At 34.9% G+C, this 25560-nt stretch overlaps 2 protein-coding genes across 6 annotated transcripts in view; one reads left to right on the top strand and one right to left on the bottom strand.

The window, feature by feature from the left end:
• The window catches only part of LOC136037110 (uncharacterized), a 37861-nt gene extending 28351 nt beyond the window's left edge, over positions 1-9510 (bottom strand). Inside the window, exon 1 of the mRNA XM_065719579.1 lies at positions 9481-9510. Coding sequence (XP_065575651.1) covers positions 9481-9495 — 15 coding nt within the window. The 5' untranslated portion in view covers positions 9496-9510. The remainder of the gene's footprint in view (positions 1-9480) is intronic.
• Positions 9511-12237: 2727 nt separating this feature from the next.
• Positions 12238-25560, top strand: part of LOC136037108 (uncharacterized) — a 32219-nt gene continuing 18896 nt past the window's right edge. For 2 of the 5 annotated variants that reach the window (XM_065719574.1, XM_065719570.1), the window contains exon 1: positions 12238-12344. In XM_065719574.1, coding sequence (XP_065575646.1) covers positions 12335-12344 — 10 coding nt within the window. In that variant the 5' untranslated portion in view covers positions 12238-12334. Of the gene's footprint in view, positions 12345-20741; positions 20940-25560 lie in introns of those variants that run through there. The other 3 variants (XM_065719571.1, XM_065719572.1, XM_065719573.1) reach the window with 3 other exon arrangements.

Raw genomic sequence — 25560 nt, 5'->3', positions numbered from 1 at the left:
ACACCTCGCTCTTTACGCTAAAGTATTTTTTGTAATTTCAAAATAGCTATTTATTCTAATTAATTGGGCTTTGTGGTTCAGGGGCCATCCTTAAAGAATCGGAGCAAAATTCGCAACTTTAGTGTAAAGAGCAAGATGTTGACGAGGCGGCGAACCCCCTCATATACGTAATAAAAATATACGAATATAGAAGTTCGTTACATAAGTTAATTTATAAGTTACGTATATTTATTACTAATAAAAACGTTCGTAAATAAAATTAAAAGTTAGTGTCCTTTTTAAGTTAACAAAAAATTGGAGGGCATCTAGGGCCCCTCCCCGCCCCTTTTTCTAAAAGTCGTCTGATCAAAACTTTGAGGAAGCCCTTTAGCCCAAAATTATAACATTAATATGCAAATTTCGTTTTAATTATTCATGTACGGTAAACCAAAATCAAATCTTTATTAATTCAAAAACGTTAAATAAGAAAACAAGTTTTTCAACTGAAAATAAGGAGTAACATTAGAACTTAAAACAAACAGACATCATTACGTATATTAGGGGGTTCGTCCCCTCCTCAACACCGCCCTCTTTACGCTAAAATACTTTTAGTAATTTAAAAGACTATTTATTCTAATTAAACGGCTTTTGTGGTTCAAGGGTCATTCTTAAAGAATTGGAACAAAATTCGAACTTTAGTGTAAAGAGCGAGGTATTGACGAGGAGACGAACCCTTCGCCTCATATACTTAATAAAAAATACGAATATAGGAGTTCGTTGCGTAAGTTAATTTGTAAGTCACGTATATTTATTACTAAAAAAACGTTCGTAAATAAAGTGAAAAGTCCTAGTGGTCATTTTAAGTAACCAAACAAATTGTAGGGCAACTAGTCCCTCTCCCAGCCCTTTTCTCCTCAAAATCGGTCGATCGAAAGTTTGAGAAAGCCAATTAGCCGAAAAAAGAGTAAAGTTAATATGCAAATTCCATTTTAATTATTCATGTACAATGATCTAAAATCAATACCTGCATTAATATAAAAACGTTCAGAGATTAAATAAAAGAAACAAGTTTTTTAACTGAAAGTAAGGAGCGACATTAAAACTTAAAGAGCGACATTAAAACAGTTAAAAAAATTATTTAATTTAATATAAGTAGAATTTATTGGTGGTTATTAGCCCGATGAAAAATTATTTGCCAGTTTCCTTTTCTACTCATCAAACTATTGCTGAAAACAATAGTTTCTATAATATTTTCTTGACTCTACTAGTCTACATGTCCTCCGTTACATAACTGACGCTAAAAACGTTAAAATTTAAAGAAAAATAATGTATTACTATGTTACTTATTTTCACGCCTCCTATTGGCTGATTCCCAACCTCCAAAGACCATGCAGTTTTCTACAACTCTAATGAATTATCATGATGTCTAAAGAATGGTCGTGATTTTTCTACTCTATTGGTGCCTTCGTCGCGGAGTTAGTTACACTTAAATAATAATAATTATAGTTTCAATAAATCAATAAGATATGATTTCAGAATAGGTGTAATTTTAAAGGTTTTATAAGTAAACATAAGAATTTTGGAGCGAAACATGAGTTTTTATTTTATTTTAATGCAGAGCCGTTCAAAGGGGGGAGGGAAGCAGCCGGGGCAGCTGCTGTGACTGTGGGGCAGGGGTCCAGCTGGAGAATTACCGACTTTAACCAAATTTTTTACTTTGATTCGGCTTTGTTTTCTTATATAAACTTTTTTTCTTTTTTTCTTTTCCTTTTCTTTTTTGATTTTCCTCTCCTTTTTCTGTTTTTTTTTGTATTGGGGCTGTAAGCCCAAACAAGCTTTGCTTCGGGCCATTTCCTTTTTTGTTTATTTATATTAATAAACCCTTCTTTCTCTCTCTCAGCCACAACCAACCGTAGGAACTGCTCTGTTTTAATGTCACCGCAAAAGGTTTGACCTGTGACGGAAGGGCACCCAGAAAAAAGTATAGGTTGATGTTGGGTTTGACTTATTAATGGTAGAATGCCTCACAGTTAAATCTGCTAACTGACTGCTCAAATTTTGAAACTTTTTTGATGTAATTATTTTTTCTAATTTTTTTGTTCGAAAGTGTAGATGGTACAGAAAATATCGCTATTAGTTTCGAAAATTAAAGAAGTAAACACCTCTGAGAGAAGAAAAGGGGAAAATAAATAAAGAGCTCGTCCAAAAATTTATTTGGCCGGGACTTTTTTTTTTTTGGCCAACTTGCTTTATAAATATTTTTTGGTTTACTTTTTTTAGAGAGTATTTGAAACAATCGCCTTTTTTCTTCATTATTTTCTGTTTTTTTCCAGATCTACTTGTAAAGCAATTATGGTCATACCGACAAATAAAAAAAAAATACTAAACAATAGGTGAATCAAAAGAAATTCCATGAAAGGGTTAAGAAAAGGTGTCATACCTTTATGATTGTGGTAAAAAAGTACACTTGCAAAAGTCGTGCATTTTGTTTGAAAAAGGTTTCTTGGGTTTTCACCTTTTTAAAATTTGATTGTAAGAGTTTTAAAGTTAAATTAAAAGGACGGATAATGCAGTGAAAATGACGCAACACAGAATACTACCAAAACTTTCTTACAGTAATTGATGCTTAATCCAAAAGAGCATAAGACTAATTCAGAGAAAAAAGGTCAGGGATCAGAAAGTCAGAAATCATGTGAAAACAGATTGGCTCAAACTAGAGCTAGCTAAATTTTGGTATTAGTAAAATTTCATTGTGAATTGGGCCTATGTAGAACACAAGTATTTTGGCTATCAGCTCTATTGACGGTTAAGGTACGGCCTCATTTCTTCCTGCATTAGGACAAAGCGTACAAGCAAAAGGACCTCTTTTCTCTCCAAGAACAGGAGAAAAGGCAGAGAATCTGCTCACCTTGGCCCATCATTCCTATTCACGTTTTACTATTGCATTTTAACTTATTTGTTTTAGGTTTTTAAGCAGTCCATTTGTTTTAGGTTTTTAAGCAGCTGAAATTTCTTCGTAATTGAAAATCAGTATGTTTCACTGCGGCCATGAACTAAGTTCTAATTTGCATATCGGCTGAAATTTTCAAGCAGTTACCTAATGGTTCAAAATGCTTGGTAAATTCTGCCAAGATATAAACCTATGCGTATTTGGTTTGTTTTTCGCTATATTAAAAAAAAACTAGTTTTTTTTAACTGAAAGTAAGGAGCAACATTAAAACTCAAAACGAACAGAAATTACTCCGTATATGAAATGGGTTGTCCCTCCTCAATCCCTCGCTCTTTACGCTAAAGCTCTTAATTGTTTTAAAACGTAGAATTGTGGCAAAGAGTCAAACTTTAGCGTAAAGAGCGAGGGATTGCGGAGGGGAAAACCCATTTCATATACGGAGTAATTTCTGTTCTTTTTAAGTTTTAATGTCGCTCCTTACTTTCAGTTAAAAAACCGAGTTTTTTTATTTAATTTCTGAAAGTTTTTCAATTAATGCATGTTTGATTTTGGCTCTCCGCACATAAATTATTAAAAAGAAATTTGCATATTAATTCTTTTTTGGCTAAATGGCTTTCTCTTAGTTTTGATCAGACGATTTTGAGAAATAAGGAGTGGGGAAGGAGGCCTAGTTGCCCTCCAATTTTTCGGTTACTTAAAAAGGCAACTAGAAATTTTAATTTTTAACGAACGTTTTTATTAGTAAAAAATATGCGTAGCTTAAGAATTAACTTACGTAACAAACTTTAATATTCTTATATTTTTATTATGTATATGCGGGGGTTTTTACCCTCGTTAATACCTCGCTCTTTACACTAAATCGTAAGTTTTGTCCCAATTCTTTAAGAATGACCCCTGAATCAGAAACGCCATAGAATAAATAGTTGAAATTACTAAAAATACTTTAGCATAAAGAGCGAGGTATTTATCTCCTCTTAAATACCTCGCTCTTTATGCTAAAGCATTTTTAGAGCCCCTCATATGCGTAATAATATCTGTTCGTTTTAAGTTTCAATGCTACTCCTTACTTTCAATTGAAAAAACGTTTTCATGTTGATTTTTTCATTATTTTTTATAGTAATGCTAGAAAATCCTGCGCCCTTTTAATTGAATTTTTCTTCTCCCATGACATATTCCTCCAAGGAAAGATCCTCCCACATAGCCCCCTCCCCTCAACCCACCCCCTAAACCGAAAAATCCCCCTGAGAACGTCTGTACACTTCCCAATAACCATTACTGTATGTAAACACTGGTCAAAGTTTGTAACTTGCAGCCCCTCCCCCAGGGATTGTGGGGGAGTAAGTCATTCCCAAATACATAGTTATTATGGTTTTCGACATTGTGGAACAAAATGGGTATCTCAAAATTTTGATCCGTCGATTTTGGGAAAACAATGAGCGTGGGAGGGGGCCTAGGTGCCCTCCAATTTTTTTGGTCACTTAAAAAGGGCACTAGAAATTTTCATTTCCGTTAGAGTGAGCCCTCTTGCGACATTCTAGGACCACTTGGTCGATACGATGACCCTTGGGGAATAGAAAAAAAAAACAAATAAACACGCACCCGTGATTTGTCTTCTGGCAAAAAATACGAAATTACACATTTTTTGTAGATAGGAGCTTGAAATTTTTGCTAAAGGGTTCTCTGATACGCCAAATGCGATGGTGGGATTTTTGTTAAGATTCTATGACTTTTAGGGGGTGTTTCCCCCTATTTTCCAAAATAAGGCAAATTTTAAATTTGATGAAACTTATATATTTAAAATCAGCAGGAAAATCTGATTCGTTTTGATGTATCTTTTAGCATCAAAATTCTGTTTTTTAGAGTTTCGTTTACTATTGAGCCGGGTCGCTCCTTACTACAGTTCGTTACCACGAACTGTTTGAAAGGGACTTTGATTTCGTCTGAACTTTCACTAACTGCTGAAAATTCTAGGAAACTGCACGAATTAAGGCTTAACTGATTAACGTGTTGAAACACATCAAGTGGTACCTAAGTTGGAGCATCAGCTGCTGGTTGTCGGAAAGTTTTGAGCAAGTGACTTGATCTAACAATGCACAAAATCATTCAATTGACTTTTCAACGTTAAACTACACTTCTGCATGTGTCAGAACAAAGTGTTCATATATCAATGTCAGCTCATACAAACTATATTGTATATATATTAATGCATCATTTATATATCATAATCATGGGCAGAGCCTTTCAGCAGGGTTAGGGGCAACCGGTTCATCTGTCCAGGGAGCCACAGCTTGAGGGGGCGTTGCTGGAGGTCGGCCATTTCAATCAAATTTTTCCCTTTAATTTGGTCTTTTTTGTTTATATTTGAGTCGGGAAGGTGATGCTGTATTTATTTTTCCCAGGCACTACCAACCCTAGGAATGGCTCTGATCAAGGGTGTAAGCAATAGGAGGTGGAAAGGGACAGTCTATCCTCCACAAAATCATTATCAGAATTAGAGGTAAACCTAAATTTGTAGAAAACGGTGATTTAATTGGACTCACGATACAAAAGAAAAATCGGGCAAATTTAGACCAATTAGAAAAATCATATTTATTAATTGAATATTTAAGTGACTAGACAGTTTTATAACGTTTTATTACCACCATTATTGCTTTCAAATATTACAAAAAACTACGTCAGAGCGTGATATCACTCTGACACCGCGCCCTATGTGCCGGTTTTCTTGGAAAACCTCAATGAAACTGAAGTAAATCCTGTAGTCAATTGTCCAAACCAGACAAAAAATGAATCAGCAGCTCCCAATTGAAACAGCTCAAATGTTAAGAATAGACTTAATTTAGCTGCAAAATTGCGCAAGATTTGCGTCAGTGCTGAATGTTACAGATCTCGCCTGTCATTATTAAATCATAAATAACCTACTAAAGAGCCTTCAGGATGAAAGACATAGAAAACCGTGTAGTCTAAGTTTTTGAAAGGAACGGAAAAAATTATTTTCCTCGTTCCCCAAAACGGAGATTGCAGGTCCCCTTGCCTTGTTCCCTTCCCTGAAAGTTTTACTTTACTCCCCCCAGACGTGAGAAAAAACATTGTATATTCTTTTTTGACGATTGAGAACCAACTAGACTCTAATTGTAATAGCGACCTGGAGAAATACTGATTTCAGCTACCCATCGTATAACCTGACTGGCTGGACTTGATATAGACGGATACTCTAACTTGATTGGCTAGATGTTACGGACAAGCCCATATCCAGGAGGAGATTAGGGAGCTTGACTCCCCTCCCCCCCCAAAAAAAAAAATTGTGTAAAACAACCCCCCCCCCCCAAAAAAGAAAAAAATCCTGGGCATGGCCCTGTTACGTTCACTTACCAATTATACGATTAAGATTTCAAGAGCTGGTCGGTATGCAGCCCAATGAGAACATTTTCTGTGGGAGAATTTAAATTTAGAGGGTGATATTATTTGTATTTAAATTATAAATGTTCAAATCTCTTGTGCGTGCTCTATACAATGGTATAAAATCTTAATCTTAAATCTTAAAATTTAAGATCTTAATCTTAAAATCTCATCTGAAAATCTTAAAATTATTTCCACTCTGGTACTTGTCGGTTATTGGAAACCCACCCAAGAAGTGAATTTAGGTTAATCTTGATGAAATATAACAAAACATGATGATAGAATAATACTTTGAAAATTTTTTATAGAAACCTAACCCAACCTAGCTCAACCTAACGTAACGTAGCCTAACCCCTACCTTCGCCCCTAATTTGCAAATATATTACCCAAATTGTACAAGTCCAATGGATTCTGTCTGTCCAATGCATTGTATCATCCTTCACTTGTTTTGTAGTTATGAAACCGGTTTTCTGAGATGTAAACTAAGCGAAACTCTTGATATTGATATTGGTAAGCGAAACTCGGTTATTGGTGCTTCCAATAACTGATAAGTACCCTCACTCTCAATAAATTATTTTTTTCGTTATAAGAAATGCAATACTAGTAACAAAACTTCAAATCTTTCGAAAATAGAAGTTCAAATCGAATATTAAAATATATAAAAACATGTTCGATATCGTGGGCAAACCCTGTTGAAAAGAAAAAAGAATTCTGCATGGTAGACGTCTTCATTTTATTATTTTTTTTTTTTAACAGGGGTCGTTTCCAAAGCAGCAGAAGTTACATGTATATTTTTAGTATGGTTTGCATTAAAACTGGTGGTCATGTGATGAAAAAAAAAGATTAATATTTTACCAGATCCGCAATATGCCCAATTATAATGTTTCATAACAATGGCTTATGAGGAATCTCTCAACTTTTTCCGCGTAAATTCTAGAAGTCATCTGAAAAATCATCTTATCGCCAATGCTTGCAACCACGTAAGTGTTATGTTCCAGTTTAAGCTAAAGGTGCTCAGAGGCCTTTAAAATTGATAGGGTTTCAAATAGCAATCAGATTAGCGGATGGGAACAAACAATAAAAAAAACATCATTATCAGTTAAAACAGTATTTATATAGGCTATATATATATGTAGAATACTTTTTGAGCTATTATATAGAAAACTTCATTTTTTACAATGCAAACTTTAACTAGTTCATAATTGAATGTTAACAATAAATTAACCAAGTAAACATCAGTAAATCCTCTTTTTTCACAGTACTTGTACATACAAGGGCTTAGGCGTTTGCCCCATCCCCAGAAAATCCTTCTCGTGGTCGACTGGTATCCAATTACTTTCTACTTACAAAAAAGACTAGAACTCTCAATTTTTGATGTAATGAGCCTTCTCCGACTTTTTGCGACCATGATTTGAGGCGGGGACGAGGAAGGGCCAGTTTCCTCCTATATGGAATCAATTCTGCTTATTTTGGGGTTTATTGTTATTCTTTACTTTCATAATAACAGCGTAGACCGGAAATATTTCAATAAAACAAAATGGATTAAAGATCTATTTCAATTTTTTATGCGTATTTTAAAGTCTCTTTTTTTAACCCTCCCTCAGAAAACATAAGTCCTGTTTCTGACCCAGGGGATTATACATCATTTTTTACCTCCGCCATCCCCTCATCTCTCCCTTAGAAATCATTCTGTATTTATCTGAAGGCTCAATGAGAGCTTGTTCTTTACTTTTGGTAAAAAAAAACTTTTTTATTTTCTTTAATTTATCTGAAGGCTCAATGAGAGCTGGGATGTATGGGATTAAAATATACTATCAGAAAACCCCATTGTAGAATTTGAAGTACCTTTTTAATTTTTGTAATTTGTCCATTGTTGTTATTGTTGTTATATTGTTATTATATAGTTGTTATTGGGAAGCATACGGAAATTTTTCGCAGGGAATTTTTCTGTGGAGGGGAGATTATCTGGAGGAATTTTCCAAGTGGAGAAACTTTTTCGGAAAAATTATCCTGAATTCTTCTATAAAATTCTATTTATTTGTCGTTCTTCCTCTTTGCATCCACAATTTTACATATGGATAGAATGTTAGAATGGATAGAATGGATAGAATTGTCCAGGGGAAATTCTCAGCAGGGATTAAATTTTCTGGCAAGATTTTTCCTTGGAAAAATGTTGTTAGTGTCCACAAAGATAGAGCAAGGTGACAACTCCATCCATTCTCACTGCACAGAAAATATTTCTGGCGTTTATTTTAATTCATCATTGCTACTGTCCCCCCCTCCCTCCTTGGAACCGACAATAACGGCGTAGCCTGAATGTATACGTGGGAACTAAGAAGAATTAGACAACAAGTCCCAAAAACTCATTTAGTTTTCATTTGAAGGGTCAGCGAGGCTAAGAAAACTAGGCAATTGAAACGTCATCTTTTTGGTATCACCAAATGTTACCTTTGGTATCTTACTATATTCCTGCATTATGAAACAAATCACTTTAGATAAAGGAATAAAATATACGCTCGAAACATTTTTGTGCAATAAGAAAGGAGATGTAGCCTTGTCACCTTTGTGGACATTACCTATGTTTTACCACGGAAAAATCTATTTAGACAATTTGATCCCCGTTGAAAAAAAATTCTTCCCAAAAATTTTTTCGCCACAGGAAATTCCTCCAGACCGTTTTCCCTACCCCTGCAGAAAAAACTAAAAAAATGTCCGTACGATTTTAAGAGCAAATACTATCTGTAAGCAATGGACGAATTAAAAAACTTAAAAAGGTAATTAAACATCTATGATGGGGTTCTTTGATCGTATTGTAGTTACTTAGGGATTGAAATACCTCAGATGGTGCATGTTAATGCCAAAACAAGCTTCAAATAAACACATAATTAGTTCCAAGGAAGAGACGAGGGGGAGGGTGGAAGCGGGAGCTGCAACCCAGTAAAGAACCACGGCCCAAAGTAACCAAAAGTTAAAAAAACACGTTTCGAAAAATTCCAAGAGAAAAAAAACCGCTATCTGGCACTGACTCAGGAATGGTAACTATTTTTCGGTTTCTCTTAAAAGTAAAAGTTTATTGCGAAAAGAAATTCATGGTGATTTCGAAAAAAAGTTTGAAAGCCCTCAAAATTGGCGTCAGATCAAAATGAAAAGTTTACCTTTGGATTCAGCATGGTCGAAACCTTAAGCGGGGAAATTAAAGTCTCCCTCCTTGAACAACAAAGAAAATCACTCTTTTGCATCGGTGGCACTGATCTCTCTCCCGTTTTTTTTTTCGTTTATTTTCAGCATGCCTAGCGGGCTACCAGAACATCATAGATACATGCTTAATGACTCATTCAAAAGCTATTTCTCACATCCACGTGCTTCTTATAAGTTCTGCCATCTGCAAATGCCATATGGCCCTAAAGTGGCACTTTTTTGTGTCATTTCTAAAGAGGTTGGGCTTGCGGGCTAGCAAAACATCGTAGACAGATATAGCTCAGTTTTGTTATATGAGTTTAGTTATATGAGTTCAATAGCTCATATAAGAGATATTCCTTATATCTAAGTTTTTCTTATTAAAGTCACCATCTGCAAGTGCCAAATCGCACTAAAAATGACAATATTGGTGCCATGTCTCAAGTGAAAAAGCTGGGGCTGGTGGGAATCCAGAACTTCTTAGAGAGATTTTTAATGGTTTCATTTGAAAGCTATTGCTGATATCTACGTGCTTTCTATCGGTTCTACCATCCGTAAGTGCCATATAGCACTAAAAACGGCACTTTTAATGCAACTTTTTAAGTGGAAAACCTTGGAAGTATAAAACGGTACCATTGTAATAGTTATGGTACAAAAATCTTAACTGGACATTTACAAGAACTCTTCCCGTATACTCCCCCGCCGAGTCCCCTTAGTAAGTCTCATTAGTCCGTTGAGAGAATTCACTATGAACTCTATTACATGATCAGCCGACTTTAGGGCTCGGAAAGTGATTTTTAAAATATCGATTGTTCCTAAGAGGAAGAAATTCATAGAAGAACAAATATTTGAATCTCAAAATTCTAAATGACTATTCCTTGACGTACCCACTCCCCTCCTCCTGTTGGCAAAAGCTGAGCTTCCCCGAATATAGTTTAATACTCTCACTCTTTATAATAGAAACTTTTATTAACTCAATGTTTTATAATAGCCAATTACAAATGTACTTGCTAAATAAGGTCCAGTAATAATGCTTAGGTGATGACATAGCTCTCCATAGTCTTTGGGAAAAGGGCTGTAAGTTACACAACTTGGTCCTACAAGAACAAATAGATTGAATTTGATCATCAGCCCCCGTAGTTCAGTTACTAGTGCGTTAGACTTTAAATCAGAATGGCAAGGGTTCGGTTCCTTAATCAGACATTTTTATTTCAATCATGGTTTTCTGCCTTATACATGATTATTTTTCAGCTAATTCACTATTTTTGTTAATTTTTGTGAATTGTGAAATGTTCCATGCACTATTTTAGGAACAAATTACTCCCCGGACACTTAGGAATTGCAAATAGCAAATAGCAAAAAAGCTACTGATTAAAAATTTTGAGCTTCCTAAAATTTAGGTAAAAATTGAAATTCTCAGCTTTAGAGGTAGTAATGCCTACTGATGTTAAAGCTGAACACAGTCCATAAAATGTATGTCTATTGTACATAATTGCGCATCAGCTATTATGGAATAGTGCCATTTAATCTTCTTGCGATGGCGAGGGGTGACTGAAGCCTCCAAAATTGTGTTTTACGCCCACACTTTCTAGCTCTTAGTGAGCCTTCAGATAAATAAAGTACGACATTTTGAGAGGCCAATCTCTTTTCCCTCCCATAAATACTTTTGGACGTGCCTGTTATTTGGAAGCTGTCGAGTGGTAACTCACCTCATATAATGCATCCTTTTTTCTGTATTACATAAGAGACTAAATTCACTTTTTGTCGGCGCAAAAGGGGGAAAGATAGGAGGATTATGAGCGTCGTTGGGAGATTTCCCAAGAGAGTGGGTCAAGTGCTACCTAAAGTTTTGTCTTTACTAAGGGAAAATGGGAATATTTCTTATTTTCTGTTTTATGTTCATTTTCTAATGTTTATTTAAATTCCCAAGGGGCACTGCCCCTCGCGCTATCCCCATAAAAACGATTTACTCGCAGACATTTTCAGAAGCTTGGATATCTTTAGAACAAAGAGCATTCGAGTTTCTAATGAAAGTTTTTCTACTCTACACAAAACACATTGAAATTTCATCTTCTGCCTTTTAAGTTTTAGGTTGATTCCGTCACTCAAAAGGAGTTGGTAATTTGCCTCTTTGTTTTTCATTTTAATGTTGGTGGATGCCTTCTACAAAACCATTTTCATTTTAATAAAATATAATGAGAAAGATTGAAGATCATCAAACGAAGAACAACAGGATAAGGGTGATAATAGCAGAAGAATTGGTAGAGATCTTGGGCCGAGGAAAGGGTATGTGACGATAACATAAGAAAACGAATAAAAAAGTAGACGATCTAGGAACGAAGACAAGAAACCTAAAAATAAAAAATAAAAATTGAAGCAGACAATTAATTTAAATGTGACTTGAACAGAATAAATGTCGTTTCTACACATCCCATGACATTTGTCCTGTTAGTATTCAGGACTTTCCAGATTTTGGGAAATTCCGGGAATGTGGACTGACACAAAAAATGGTTGCAAGGACGGTAATAGTAATTATTGCTTTTTATTGACTATTACTTTCTCGAGTTCCGACAACAAGGTAAGTACATTAAGTTATATGTGCCGCTTATTTACATTTAAAAGAAGCAAATAGTCTAGTTGTAAAAACCCGGTCTTAGTCGATTTTTTGTACGATTAAAGTTGTAGTTTGGACTTCACGAAGAATTTACCGGGCATATACCCAAACTTCTTGATAGATTAAAGGTAGATCTAGCTAAAAAAGTCACTCAGTAATTCTTTTGACTTTATTCAGTTAACAGTGACTAATCATCGTACGCTGTAATAGGCCAAACAATGGCTGAAGGTAACTGTTCAATTATTATTATTTAATACAGTTCCAAAACTTGTTGCTCATTAGTTCACGACTAGAATATCTGCAATTAAATTCATAATTAATGGATAGTAGATTGGCTCTTTATGATGAAAAATTCCCCCTCTTTAAAATTCCCCCAAGTAAACATCGACTAAAATAAGTTTTCTTACGAAATAAAGAGCGAAGTCGAAACTGAAACGAGCAGAAATTGCTATTTCGCAGGTTAAGCAAGATATATCTACAAAGCTTGGCAGCAAAAACTTGAGCCCTGATATATCTTTATTTCTCTATATTTGTTAAAACTAAAAACTAGCACCTTACTGAAAACACATTACGGACTTGAAAAAATTGGATGTTCTCTTAGGAGCAGGCAAGCTCGTAAATAGCCTACAGAAAATAAAAGACTAATTTGTAGTGCTCTGAAAGTCCTACATTGGCCATGATAGCTATAACTTATTGTATTTTCTAAAAATTAAATAAAAAAACAAGTTTTTTCAACTGAAAGTAAGGAGCGACATTAAAACTTAAAACGAACAGAAATTACTTCGTATATGAAAGGGGCTGCTTCCTTTATCAACGCCCCGCTCTTTGCGCTAAAGTTTGACTCTTTCTCTCAACTCTTCTTTTTAAAACAGTAAAAAACTTTAGCGTAAAGAGCGGGGCGTTGATGAGGAAGCAGCCCCTTTCATATACGAAGTAATTTCTGTTTGTTTTAAGTTTTAATGTCGCTCCTTACTTTCAGTGGAAAAAACTTGTTTTTTTTTATTTAATTTCTGAACGTTTTTGAATCAATGCATGTTTTGATTTTGGCTCTCCGCAGAGGAATAATTAAAACGAAATTTGCATATTTTTTTTTTTTGGCGAAATGGCTTTCTGATAATTTTGATCGAATGATTTTGAGAAAAAAGGAGCTGGGGAGGAAGCTTAGTTGCCCTTCAATTTTTTTGTTAATTAAAAAGGCAACTAGAACTTTTAATTTTTTACGAATCTTTTTATTTGTAAAAGATGTACGTAAATTATAAATTAACTTACGTAAAGAATTTTTTATTCTCATGTTTTTATTACACATACGAGAGGATTCGCCCCCTCGTCAGTACATCTCTCTTTACACTAAATCTTAAATTTTGTCCCAATTCATTAAGAATGACCCCTGAATCACAAAAGCCGTAGAATAAATAGTTGACATTACTAAAAATACTTTAGCGTAAAGAGCGAGGTATTAGGAGGAGGTGAGCCTCTCATATGGGTAATAATTTCTGTTCGTTTTAAGTTTTAATGCTGCTCCTTACTTCCAGCTGAAAAATACTTTTTCAGATTTATTTTTTCATTGTTTTTTTTTTAAATAATGCTAGTAAATCCTGCGCTCCCTTCATGGAAATTTTCTTCCCCCATGACAAATTCCTCGATGGAAAGTTCCCCCAGTATATCCCCCTCTTCTCAACCCTTCCCCCCAACCAAAAAATCCTCCTGAAAACGCCAGTACACTTCCCAATAACCATTATTATATGTAAGCACTGGTCAATGTTTGTAACTTGTAGCCCCTCCCACGGGGACTGTGGAGGAGTAAGTCGTCTCCAAAGACATAGTTATAAGGTTTTTCGACTACGCTGAATAAAATGGCAATCTCAGAATTTTGATCCGTTGACTTTGGGAAAATAATTAGCGTGGGAGGGGGCCTAGGTGCCCTCCAATTTTTTTGGTCACTTAAAAAGGGCCCTAGAACTTTTCATTTCCATTAGAATGAGCCCTCTCGCAACATTCTAGGACAACTGGGTCGATACGATCACCCCTCTCGCAACATTCTAGGACAACTGGGTCGATACGATCACCCCTGGGGAAAAGAAAAAAAAAACAAAAAAAAACAAATAAACACGCATCCGTGATCTGCCTTCTGGCAATAAATACAAAATTCCACATTTTTGTAGATAGGAGCTTGAAACTTCTAGAGTAGGGTTCTCTGATACGCTGAATCTTATGGTGTAATTTTCGTTAAGATTATATGAGTTTTAGGGGGTGTTTCCCCCTATTTTCTAAAATAACGCAAATTTTCTCAGGCTCGTGACTTTTGATGCGTAAGACTAAACTTGATGAAACTTATATATTTAAAATCAGCATTAAAATGCGATTCTTTTTATATAGCTATTGGTATCAAAATTTCATTTTTTAGAGTTTTGGTTTCTATTGAGCCGGGTCGCTCCTTACTACAGTTCGTTACCACGAACTGTTTGAAAAACTCAAACAATTGCACTTTTAAGCAGTACCCATACTTCTCTATTAAGCCCAATTCACTGGGAAATCTCAGAAAAAGCTGAAATGTATCCCTTGGGGTTTGTAACGGATCAGTTGAAAACCACTGGAATAGAGGACCACAGTGTTTTTCGTGAGTCGTTCTTTGATTAGAAATAATAAAACTTGCCGATTACAGTGGTTATGCCTGAGCTATGCACTTCTACCACACTAATATACCTATGGCGTGGAAGTGCTTATCCTATTTGTTATTGGTGGAATATTATCAGCTGATCAATCATAGATCGGTTTAGTTGAGTCTAGTAGCTTATTTAGGGGGGTAGCAATACGGAACCACTATTGAGCTATCTTCCAGCGCATGGAGAAAACTTAAAAATACCCTTTTTCTAATTCTTCTTTCCCAAACAGAAAAAAAACAATGTGTTCTTATTTAATCAAGCCTATGTTTAAAAATACAAAGTCTAACCGCCGTCTTATCCTCTGGAAATTTATTCATATTTTAAGCCACTTCTGTTTAAATTCGTACGTTTAAGTAGAAGCAGCTCAAAGATTCGGTAAAACATTCATTAATGTCTATTTGTATAGATGTATGTTTAGAAGAGAGGTTGGTGTAATCTTGTGAATTCACATACTAACTTGCTCCGCTATTGTTGAATGGTTAATGGTCTTAAAAGCTAGATGACAGTTATAAAATGTGTTTTAAGATAGATAGATACTTTATTTCGTGATTAAACCAAAAACAGGCATTTCACAGAAACAAAAACAAAAACAAAAAAAAAACACTACAAAAAGAAAAAAAGAGAACAAGAGTACACACTATCTAAAGCAAAACATAAACACTAACTAAAAGTCAAGTCACTTTGTGCGGGACAAAAATCTGTTTACACTAGTCCGAACTCTATTATTTCTAATTATCAGCCTAAAAAGGAAACGGCACACTTATTTCATAAAATGTGTTTTAAAAGTTTGCAAATGCGAAAGTTGAAAATGGAATGCAAGGTTTATCGAAACCTAAAATAATTGAAATAAAAATACTAAAACAAACTTTTATAAAGGCTTTTATCTCCAAATAAAAAAATCTTCTTGTAACTTTAACACTAAAAATGAAAGTGGCAAGGGGGAGGGATTACATCGAGGTAAAAACTTGTCCTTAAATAGTTTTGGAATTTGTCAAACCCACCCTTGGCTTTCAATTTTGGTAGTTAAATATTTAGGTTTATATGAGTCAATAGGAGATACATTTATTTAGTATATTTGGACACGAAAACATTTTTCTCTTAATATTTAAAGCCTTGCACATGAACAGCCGAAATTTACTAGCTTTAATTTGATTCAATCGTAAATTTTTGAACAATTTTCCAGCCAATCGGAAAATTCTTGGAAAAATATGATTGGCACTAGTGTTATCAAATTTTCGACATTCGTTAAATCGTGTTGTGAATGGGCCTTTAAAATTCTGAGAATTTAGGCATTAGAACCACAAATTTTCTAATAGATATAGAGGAACGTTGAATTTTAGAAGACATTCATTTTAAAATGGTCGAAAGGAAAAAAACTTATTCTAGTAAAACGAATATAGTTAACACTTTTTTTTTCCTTTATAGCCTACCAAAGGGAGGGCCATATGTCAGGGCCGAAAGCTCAAGCGAGTGGAGGAGTTTAGACAATACAAATGCTAAATTTAAATTTAAATCATGAATAAACATGTATCAATGAATTACCTATAAGGTATTTTGACTATACTGATAAAAGAGACAATTAGTCAAAGTTGTTATACTTATTATCAGTGGCCGTGATACCACTGATGTAATTCAATTTGGGGGGCATGACACCAAATAGGATGAGAAACAATGGTCTAAATAGGACAAATTTAGTGTTTTAACGGTTCGTTCTGCTTTTTACATATAGGAATAACAGCAAAAAATCACAGCTTTAGAACGGTCTTTTGTAGAATTATTTCGAATTTGTGACCTTTTTGTTCAATGAAAATAAATAAAGGGACTGTGCAAAACTAAAAGCACCCTTCTCCTTAAAATGATTATGTGATTGCATCTCCTTCCTCTTGCCAAAATTCTAAGTGCGCCAAAGCGGTGGTACGTTTTCCCTTCAGTTAAAGAATTAGTCTTGAAATGCGACTAAATTTTTTACTGCTTCTTTATGGGAAGTATGCCTTCTCAATAATTACATCTAATTGTAATGTTATTAGTATTTTACTCGTTCAATCATCTTTAATTTCTATTGTCACTTACCTTCGCTGGTTGGGTATTTCAGTTGCAAAATTCTCTAGACCGTTTCGCAATCAAGTAGTTGCAGCAAAGGAAAAACCAGATCAGTTATTTCAAGATTGTTGCCAGTCGCAGTAAATATAATAGAAAATCCCAGGCTAAAGTCAGTTTGCTAAAGGAAAAGAAGGGAAAGGTTGGGACAAGAATAACTTGATCAAAGCTAATTTTTACCAAAAACCAGTTCTTATGTAAAAAAAAAAACAAGATTGAAATGGCCAGCAATCGACTTTCTAGTGGTTGTTAGTTGTGTTGTGCGAACAACGCTTCGTTTTTTCTTCTAGCAGCAATTTGATTGCAAGAAAGTGGTAGGTCTAACCTCAGGGGCTTTTACAGAAGAGTGGAATTAGGATGGGATCTGCTGAATACCGCACTTTATTTTGGAAAGTTGCGTTCACTTCTTGCCTATGGCCAAAACAGATGGTATTCGGTTTTCCTTGATCTATAGCCTGTAGTCGGTGGGTTGAAGTGGAGTTTTGTAATCTAGGCCAGAGAATATTTTCAGAGGTTGTACCACCAAGCTTTCGTTTCTTCGAGCCAGGTTTCTGCTTTCGATGGGAAAACTACATTCAAGTAGGCAAGCAAGCAGGTACCGGTTTCAAATTAAAGCTGAAGTGAAATAAAAAAAAAAGTTTATGTTTTGTGAGGGTTCCCTCGTCCCATCGCCAATATACTTTCTTATAATAATTATAAGACTATATATTTTCATAGATAGTAATAAGCAGAAAAATTTAGAAATCCAGAAAGGAGTATTTTCTCACGGGTCTTAAATTGTGACCATTTCCTGTTTAGGTGCGTTTATTATTTTGTTCTCTACATTTGACACTAAGGTAAAAGAATGACGTCATATGTGCCTTCTGTGGTATTTAATAGTTCCGTCATTTCTAACGAAATTGAGCCTACAATCCTCTTCTTTCTTAGTAGTGATATTAGAAAGTTGATCAATGGCAAAAAAAAACTTTTAAGCAATGCCAATTTCAATTTTTGTTACTTACGTATTGTAGTTACCACACCAAAGAAGTGAAGTTAGGTTAATCATAATGATACGTACCAAAATATGGTTATTTTCACATGGTACAAAAACCTAACGACCTCTGCATATTAAATATTTACTAAAAATATACCCGCATAGATATCGTTTATCTCTCTCAAACTAGGCTGATTATCTCCGAGTGGACAAAAACAAAAAACAAAAACAAAACAGTTTAGCCATGGATCAGTAACAAAGTGCGGCCTCTATAACACATAAGTACCCATTTTTCTTTAGGTCTGGCAAATCATCCTCGAGGAGCTGATAAACTTTGAGAGGCCGATAATTTCATTTTTGTGATACACGTTGAAAAAGAAATCGTATAATTACTCGGATAACAAACCAAGCTCTGAATGGGTACAAACACGAGTCATTTCCTGATATACGGCAAAAACAACCTGGAGGTGCGATGTTTCCCGTAACCCCTCAAACTCCCTCTCTACTTTTTAGCAGAAAGATGCTCCTATTCTTCCCACTTTGAAGTAGAACTACGAAAGCTATTTAAATTGGCATTATTGAAACCGAAAATCAGCCCATGGCCCCAGGTGACCTTCGTAGATTGTATGCGGCTAGAAATGTCAATATGTCTTTTTTAAGAAAAAAAAAATATATAGCCGATTTCGAGGCCGGTCCCAGCACGGCTACGCAGCAAGCTTGCATATATTGATTCTCAATGTTGCTTGAAATCTAACTGCAGACGTTGTGAGTCTCTTCTTGATGTCGTCGGCTGGGCCCTGGTACAGCTACGCTGCAGCCTAGTATACGTTGATTGTCATTGTCGCTGGATTATCTCATTAAAATGGAGGGCTTCGCAGGGAATACGTATAAAGTTGTAGTATCCCAATGATTTGTCACTTTCATTTGTGACATGCTCTGTATCTTGCTGTCGCTTGTAAATTCTCGCTGCTGCGCACACATGTCTTTCTTCTTTCTGTGGCATATATTTTAACCACATATGTCTTTGTTCCTCACTTTCATTTTCGATTCGTTCTGCTGCTCAATGTCGCATGTCTGGTAACAATATATTTAATTGTTCTCCACTTTTATTTTTACTCGTTTTAATTCGTGCTGTCACTTATCTTCTAGCCAGATATTTCTTTTTCTTTACTTTTATTTTTGACTCCACATTTGATGGTCTACATTGTTCATATATCCTCTAGCATTATGAAACTGCTTAAAACGCATTTTGTAAACAGACTCATTGCACTTGGTACTTTTCACATTGCTATGTATCTTTTATAATGTTCCATGCATCATATAAATAAGGACAATACGATCACTTCTGTGTGTAGGGGGATGGGGTGTAATTTCTTCTCTTGGAGTGTGTTCATAAATATGACGTCACTCATATGATTAAAAAAAAATTAAGCTCTAAAGGAATTTTCTGAAATTCGAGAACTATTTAGATCCCCGTTCACACAGTTCGTGGTAACGAACTGTAGTAAGGAGCAACCTGAGAAAATTTGCCTTATTTTACAAAATAGGGGAAACACCCTCAGAATCTTAATAAAAATCACACCGTCAGATTCAGCGTATAAAGAGGACCCTACTATAAAAGCTTATCTACAAAAATGTGGAATTTTGTATTTTTTGCCAGAAGACAGATCACGGATGCGTGTTCATTTGTTTGTTTTTTTCCCAAGGGTGGTTGTATCGACCCAGTGGTCCTAGAATGTTAAGAGAGGGCTCATTCTAACGAAAATTAAAAGTTCTAGTTCCCTTTTAAGTGACAAAAAAAATGGAGGGCACCTATGCCCCCTCCCACGCACATTTTCCCCCAGAATCACCGGATCAAAATTTTAAGATAGCCATCCTGTTCAGCTTATTCGAAAACCTAATAACTATGTCTTTGGGGATGACTCAACCCCACACAGTCCCCGGGGGAGGGGCTGAAACTTAAAAACCTTAACCATTGTTTACATATAGTAATGGTTATTATCAAGTGTTCAGGGGGACTTCTTCGCGTTGGGGTGGGAGTGGGTCGGGGGAAGGGGTTATGTGGGAGGATCTATCCATATATATATATATATATATATATATATATATATATATATATATATATATATATATATATATAGTTATATATGTACGTATATATACACATATATATATACATATATATATATGTATATATGTATGTATGTATATATATATATATATATATATATATATATATATATATATATATATATATATATATATATATATATATATATATTGTTAGTGTAAAGGCTTTAGTATTCACTAAAAAAAAAAGAAACTTGATACTATTTTCTTGATAGTTGTAAATTATAATCTTATATTAGTGAAAAATATAGTTTTTTTTTTATTACGTCCACTGTCCATGAAGTGCTTCACTAAGAAAAGATTCATGCTCCAGATTTTCAAAGTTCAACCAACTTTATCGAAAGTTCTAACCACCAGCTAAAACCAACATCTGAGACTAACTTCACGTAACAGTTCGAAAGGTTATTTGATGTAGCGAGTTCAGATTTTCATCAATTTCATGTTAATAACAACTTTTTTGGTGAATAGGGTATGCCTTGTCTACTTTCGTGGTTCTAAAAATTACTATGGTGACAATCATGATTACAATTGAAATATGTGTTTTAATTTGATTGTTAAGCCTGGATTATCTTTTTCTATAGATGAAAGTGGCAAAGGGGATGGGCGTCCTATTCCTTGCTTTCTTGGAATTTCCAGTGAGGTGCCTTATGAATTGCCATAACTGACTTCCAATTATCATTTGGAAAAATTGTGATTTTACTCTCATCAATAATGCTCTTATCTATGAATTATGATAACAAACAGACGATAATATTTGACATTAGACGTCAGTCTCAATAGCAAAATGCTTGCGTGGCAAAACTACGGTTAAGAACACAAGGAATAAGCTTGCCGTTGATATATAGTGCATTTTGTGGAAGGTCATAAAAGTGATACAAAAAGTTTAGTAATCATATATTCAAGTCATTCTGATAATTACGACCTGGGAAGACATTATCAAACAATTCGTGGTAACAAACTGTAAGTTAAGAACGACCCGGCTCAATAGTAACCGAAACTCTAAAAAAGTGAATTTTGATACCATTAGATGTATTAAAAGAATCGGGGTTTTAAGCTGATTTCAAATATATTAGTCTTAATAAGTTTAATCTTATCCATCAAAGGTTATGAGCCTAAGAAAATTTGCCTGATTTTTGGAAAAAGGGAGAAACACACCTAAAAGTCATAGAATCCTAATGAAAATTCCACTGTCAGATTCAGCAAGTTTCGAGAGCCTATCTGAAAAAATGCAAAAATTCTGTATTTTCTGTCAAAAGAAAGATCATGGATGCGTGTTAATTTATTTGTTTGCTTGTTTTTGTTGTAATTTTCTTTTTTTTTTCCCAGGGGTGATCGTATCGACTCAGTGCTCCTAGAATATCGTGAGACGGATCGCTCGAATGGAGACAAAAAGTTCTAGTGTCCTTTTTGATGATCAAAACATTGGAGGGCAACTAGGCCCCCACCCACGTCCCTATTTGCTCAAAATCGTCCGATCAAAATTTTTAGGTAGCCAATTTTTTCAGCATAACTGAAAGGCTGAATAACTATATGTTCGGGGATATCATGACCCTCCCACAGCCCCTGGGGAAAGATCTTTAAGTTACATAATTTGCCTACTGTTTGCGCATAATATTTACAATTTGAAAGTATGTATATTTTTTTTTGAGGGGGGGGGGATTCTCTGCTGGTGGGATTTTCCACGGGGATAATTTTCCATGGAGAAGGAAGTTTCCAGGGGGTGTCTTTTTTCAGAGGATATTTTACACTGGGGGAATTTGTCAGAATTTCTATATAAAATTCTTCTTATGTCTTGTTTTCTCTTTGTCGATTCAATTTTACGCGTGGAGATATAAAGGGTAATTGTCCGGGGTAAATTTTCTCCAGGATTGCTTTGTCTAGAGAATAAATCTTTGGAAAGGAGGGATTTTTCCGTGGAGAAGTAACCAAATTTCTTGACATTATTTAAAAAAGATCAAAACTAAATTTAAAAAACTAGTTTTTTTTCAACAGAAAGTAAGGAGCAACATTAAAACTTAAAAAAAGAGAAATTATTACGAATATGAGGGTTACTCCTCCACGATACATCACTCTTTACGCTAAAGTTTGAACTCTGTCCCAATCCTTTAAGGACAATCTTTTAACTCCTGAAACAACATGCTCGTTTAATTAGTTCAAGCTCAAGTTCCATTTCTTTCCAAAAAAATAACAATAACAAAAACAATATCCCAAAGGGCCCAATGGCCCGTTATTTGGGAAACGATTAAATCAATAATGATAAAACTTGGCATAAACATGCTAAATAACATCTAAATATAAATCTATAAGGAAAAGAAATCAACTCATCGGCAGTCCCAACGAAACAGCGACCCTCACATCACCCCACAAAATAAATACAATTTAAAATTCTCTGCGTCGTCAAGGATCTAACGCCCCCCAAAAAATAAAAAAGTAAAAATAAAACGAAAAGAAACATTTAATAAGAAACCATTAATAAGAAACTTTTCATCTGTCTCTAAAGGAGATAAGTGTTCGTGACTGCCAGATCTCAGCGGGAACCAAGTTCCAAGCACGCCCCACAGTCACGGCCAGGTCGAAGTCTGAACCAACCGGGGGAGTAGCTGGAATCATCACGTCCTCCCAGTTTTGAACAAAGAAAAGATGGATCGACAAAGAAAAAACGAAACATATTAGAATTTCCTATAGGAATTCTGACAAATTCTCCCAGTGTAAAATATCCCCTGAAAAAAAGATCATTTAAAAAAGTGAGGATCAGCATCAAAACTTAAAATGAACAGAAATTATTACGTATATAAGGGGGTTACTCCTCCACAACACTTCGCTCTTTACGCTAAAGCTTGAACTCTGTCCTAATCCTATAAGAACGACTCCTAAAACAACATGCTTGTTTAATTAGAACAATAAGAAGTTTTTTTAAGTTATAAAATACTTTAGCGTAAAGAGCAAGGTGTTGTGGTGGAGTAGCCCCCCTCATATACGTAATAATGCCTGTCCGCTTTAAATTTTATTGTTGCTCCTTACTTTCAGTTGATAAAACTTGTTTTTTTTTTAAAATAAATTTAAAGAATCAAGTGAAACGCTCCGTTTAAGAAAGTCAGACTGACTCTTGTTATTTATGGTTCTTTTCAAGTATTGGTGTACAGTTCTATTAATATGAGAAGCAAATAGATCTCTCTTTTGATTGGCAGTAGGTGGAGGTATCATGCGATTGCAAAAAACCAATTTTTAAGCATTTTTTCACATGCAAATTTTAAGCAAAGAAGCCATTCTGTAAATATTGAATCCATTTTCTAACTTCACGAAGTGGTCGGTTTTTCTTCCTCTGTACACCCGTAGCATGTCTAAACCTTCCTATTTTGTTTGTAATTCAATCTGTGTTAAATAATAAATTGTTTTATATAACCTCAGAGTGTCGACGTGGCCAACCTGCAACACCGTCATTATAAAACCGTAATCCCCGTTAAGTTCGTTCTGGACCAGTGCGCTTGCGCACTGTCAATGTTTATGTACAATGTATGGTGGAATTAAAATCTTATCAGAAGCCCCAATTTGAACCAGAAGGATCATGAAATGGTCTTTGATTATATGAAATGACTGTATGACATCATTATCAACTTATCAGAGGCGTTTTCCGCTGACGTTAAGTTACTGAAACGGAAAGAAGTTTGTAATAGCCTTTGTCAAAGTGTCACTGACAGTCATTGAAATCCACTCTTTCTCGAGTCAAATCGGAATTCCACACTATTATTTGTTTGAATTTGAGATACAAGGTCTCAAATTTGACATAGATGGCTCAAATTTGAGACAGATGGTGAAAATAGTGGATACCAAGGGTCACATGTGGTCTGTCAGTCGGGCGGACCATATTCGCCACCCTTAAGCTTGCGGATAAAGACTTCCCGTATAAAAATCTAATTTTTCTAGCGAAGGAGAAAAAACTGGCTATATTAAACCCACCAGCTCTGTAACCACAGATCATTAACAAAAGTCAAATGAAACTTGGTTTACCAAGCCTGAGTAATGTCAGATTTTATGGTGACTGTCTTTTTTTCTATTTGATGCTAAAACCCGATCTTCTTGCATAGAACGCGATTGTCCTTGTGGAGAACAGAACAAATATACGAGTACATATATGAAAAAGAGAAAGATAGAAAAACAGAACACAAGGAATTGAAGCGGATAATTAGAGATACAAAATAGATAAACATGGAGAAATAGTAGAAACTTAATATCATGGCTGCAGCTGCGGCTGCAACCTAGTAAAGGACGAACCCAGCTCATAATAACCGGAAGTTTTAAAGGCGTTTTGAAAAAAAGTGGAAAGGGTACCATTTCAAGCTGGTTAAATGGTAACAGCTAATTTGCTTAGTGTGAAAAGCAAAAGTTAATTGTAGAAACGAATTTATTGGAAATTTCTTCTGAAATACCAAGGGTCTCGAAAAGGATTTTGTTTGGGAAAGGGAGGATTACACAAAAACTTTACAAAACGCACCAAAAAAAATTTTATGTGCATTTTTGTTACTTTTTAATGAATCAGACAAAAACTTCAGGAAAGGTTCAAGCCTAATACCCCTGACACACACATCTGGACAGATTATTTCTGAAACCCCTCAATAAAGGGGTTGTATCGACAAGCAAATTTTACATTTGGAATCAGAATGGTCGAGAATCGCTACATAAAGTAACTACCGCCCCTCTCTTGAACTACAAGGAAACTCACTTTTACGCATGGAAAGCACTCATAGGGTGATTACTCAAGGGGTGATCTTGCCGAATGAGTGGTTACAGGGTCTTGGGAGAGGGATAATTTGAAAGGAACTTGAACTGTCCAGCCCCCTTTTTAAGTAACAAAGGACATCGTGTAACAGCAAAGTGACGCTGTCTGACATTTTATTCCAATTTTTGTCCATAGAGGGTTAAAAAGACAGAGAATAGAAATTCTAAGACACCCAATCTACTTTCATGGTCCAAAACCCTAAGAACAAGGTTTTGAGCTCTAGCCCTGCCTTGATAAACCGATAGTTTTCAATCGAAAGAACTGCATCTTCACCTACAAAGGGATGTCCTTGGAATGTCGTCATAAGCTTGTTTTCCGAATATTCCCAGCATTACTAATTGTAAAAAAAAACTAGTTAGCTTTCATCATGAACTTACAGGAGCAACATAATTCTAAACCTTTAAATGTTTTATTTAAAATGATATTTCATAAATAATCTAATTTCAAATCTGCAACTCGACAAAGACGCCGGAGATATATTTCTTTGACTCTTTATGTGACGAAAAGGCAGTTTTTTTAATAGCATTGTATTTAATTTAATTTTCGTTATTTATGAAAAGCACGTTGATATAAACATTAGCTGCCATATGAGCCCTTAAATATCTCCCTGTGATCTTTCATTCCCCCAATAGCACGAAGAAAAAAAAAGAAGAAACAAGGAAACACATCAGTTCTTAATGTTCAATAGAAAGTTTTAATGTTTTAAAAGTTTAGTTTTTTGCAAATAATAATAACAACAAAGTAAGACGAACATAATATCAAAAAGAGCGGAATTGTCAATAAAAACAATTAAAGAGACCTAAA

This window comes from Artemia franciscana, chromosome 16, assembly GCF_032884065.1.
Source record: "Artemia franciscana chromosome 16, ASM3288406v1, whole genome shotgun sequence".
In the NCBI taxonomy this organism is placed as follows: Eukaryota; Metazoa; Arthropoda; class Branchiopoda; order Anostraca; family Artemiidae; genus Artemia; species Artemia franciscana.
Note: the sequence above shows the minus strand (reverse complement) of the source record. Positions and strands in the feature narration are given on the sequence as shown.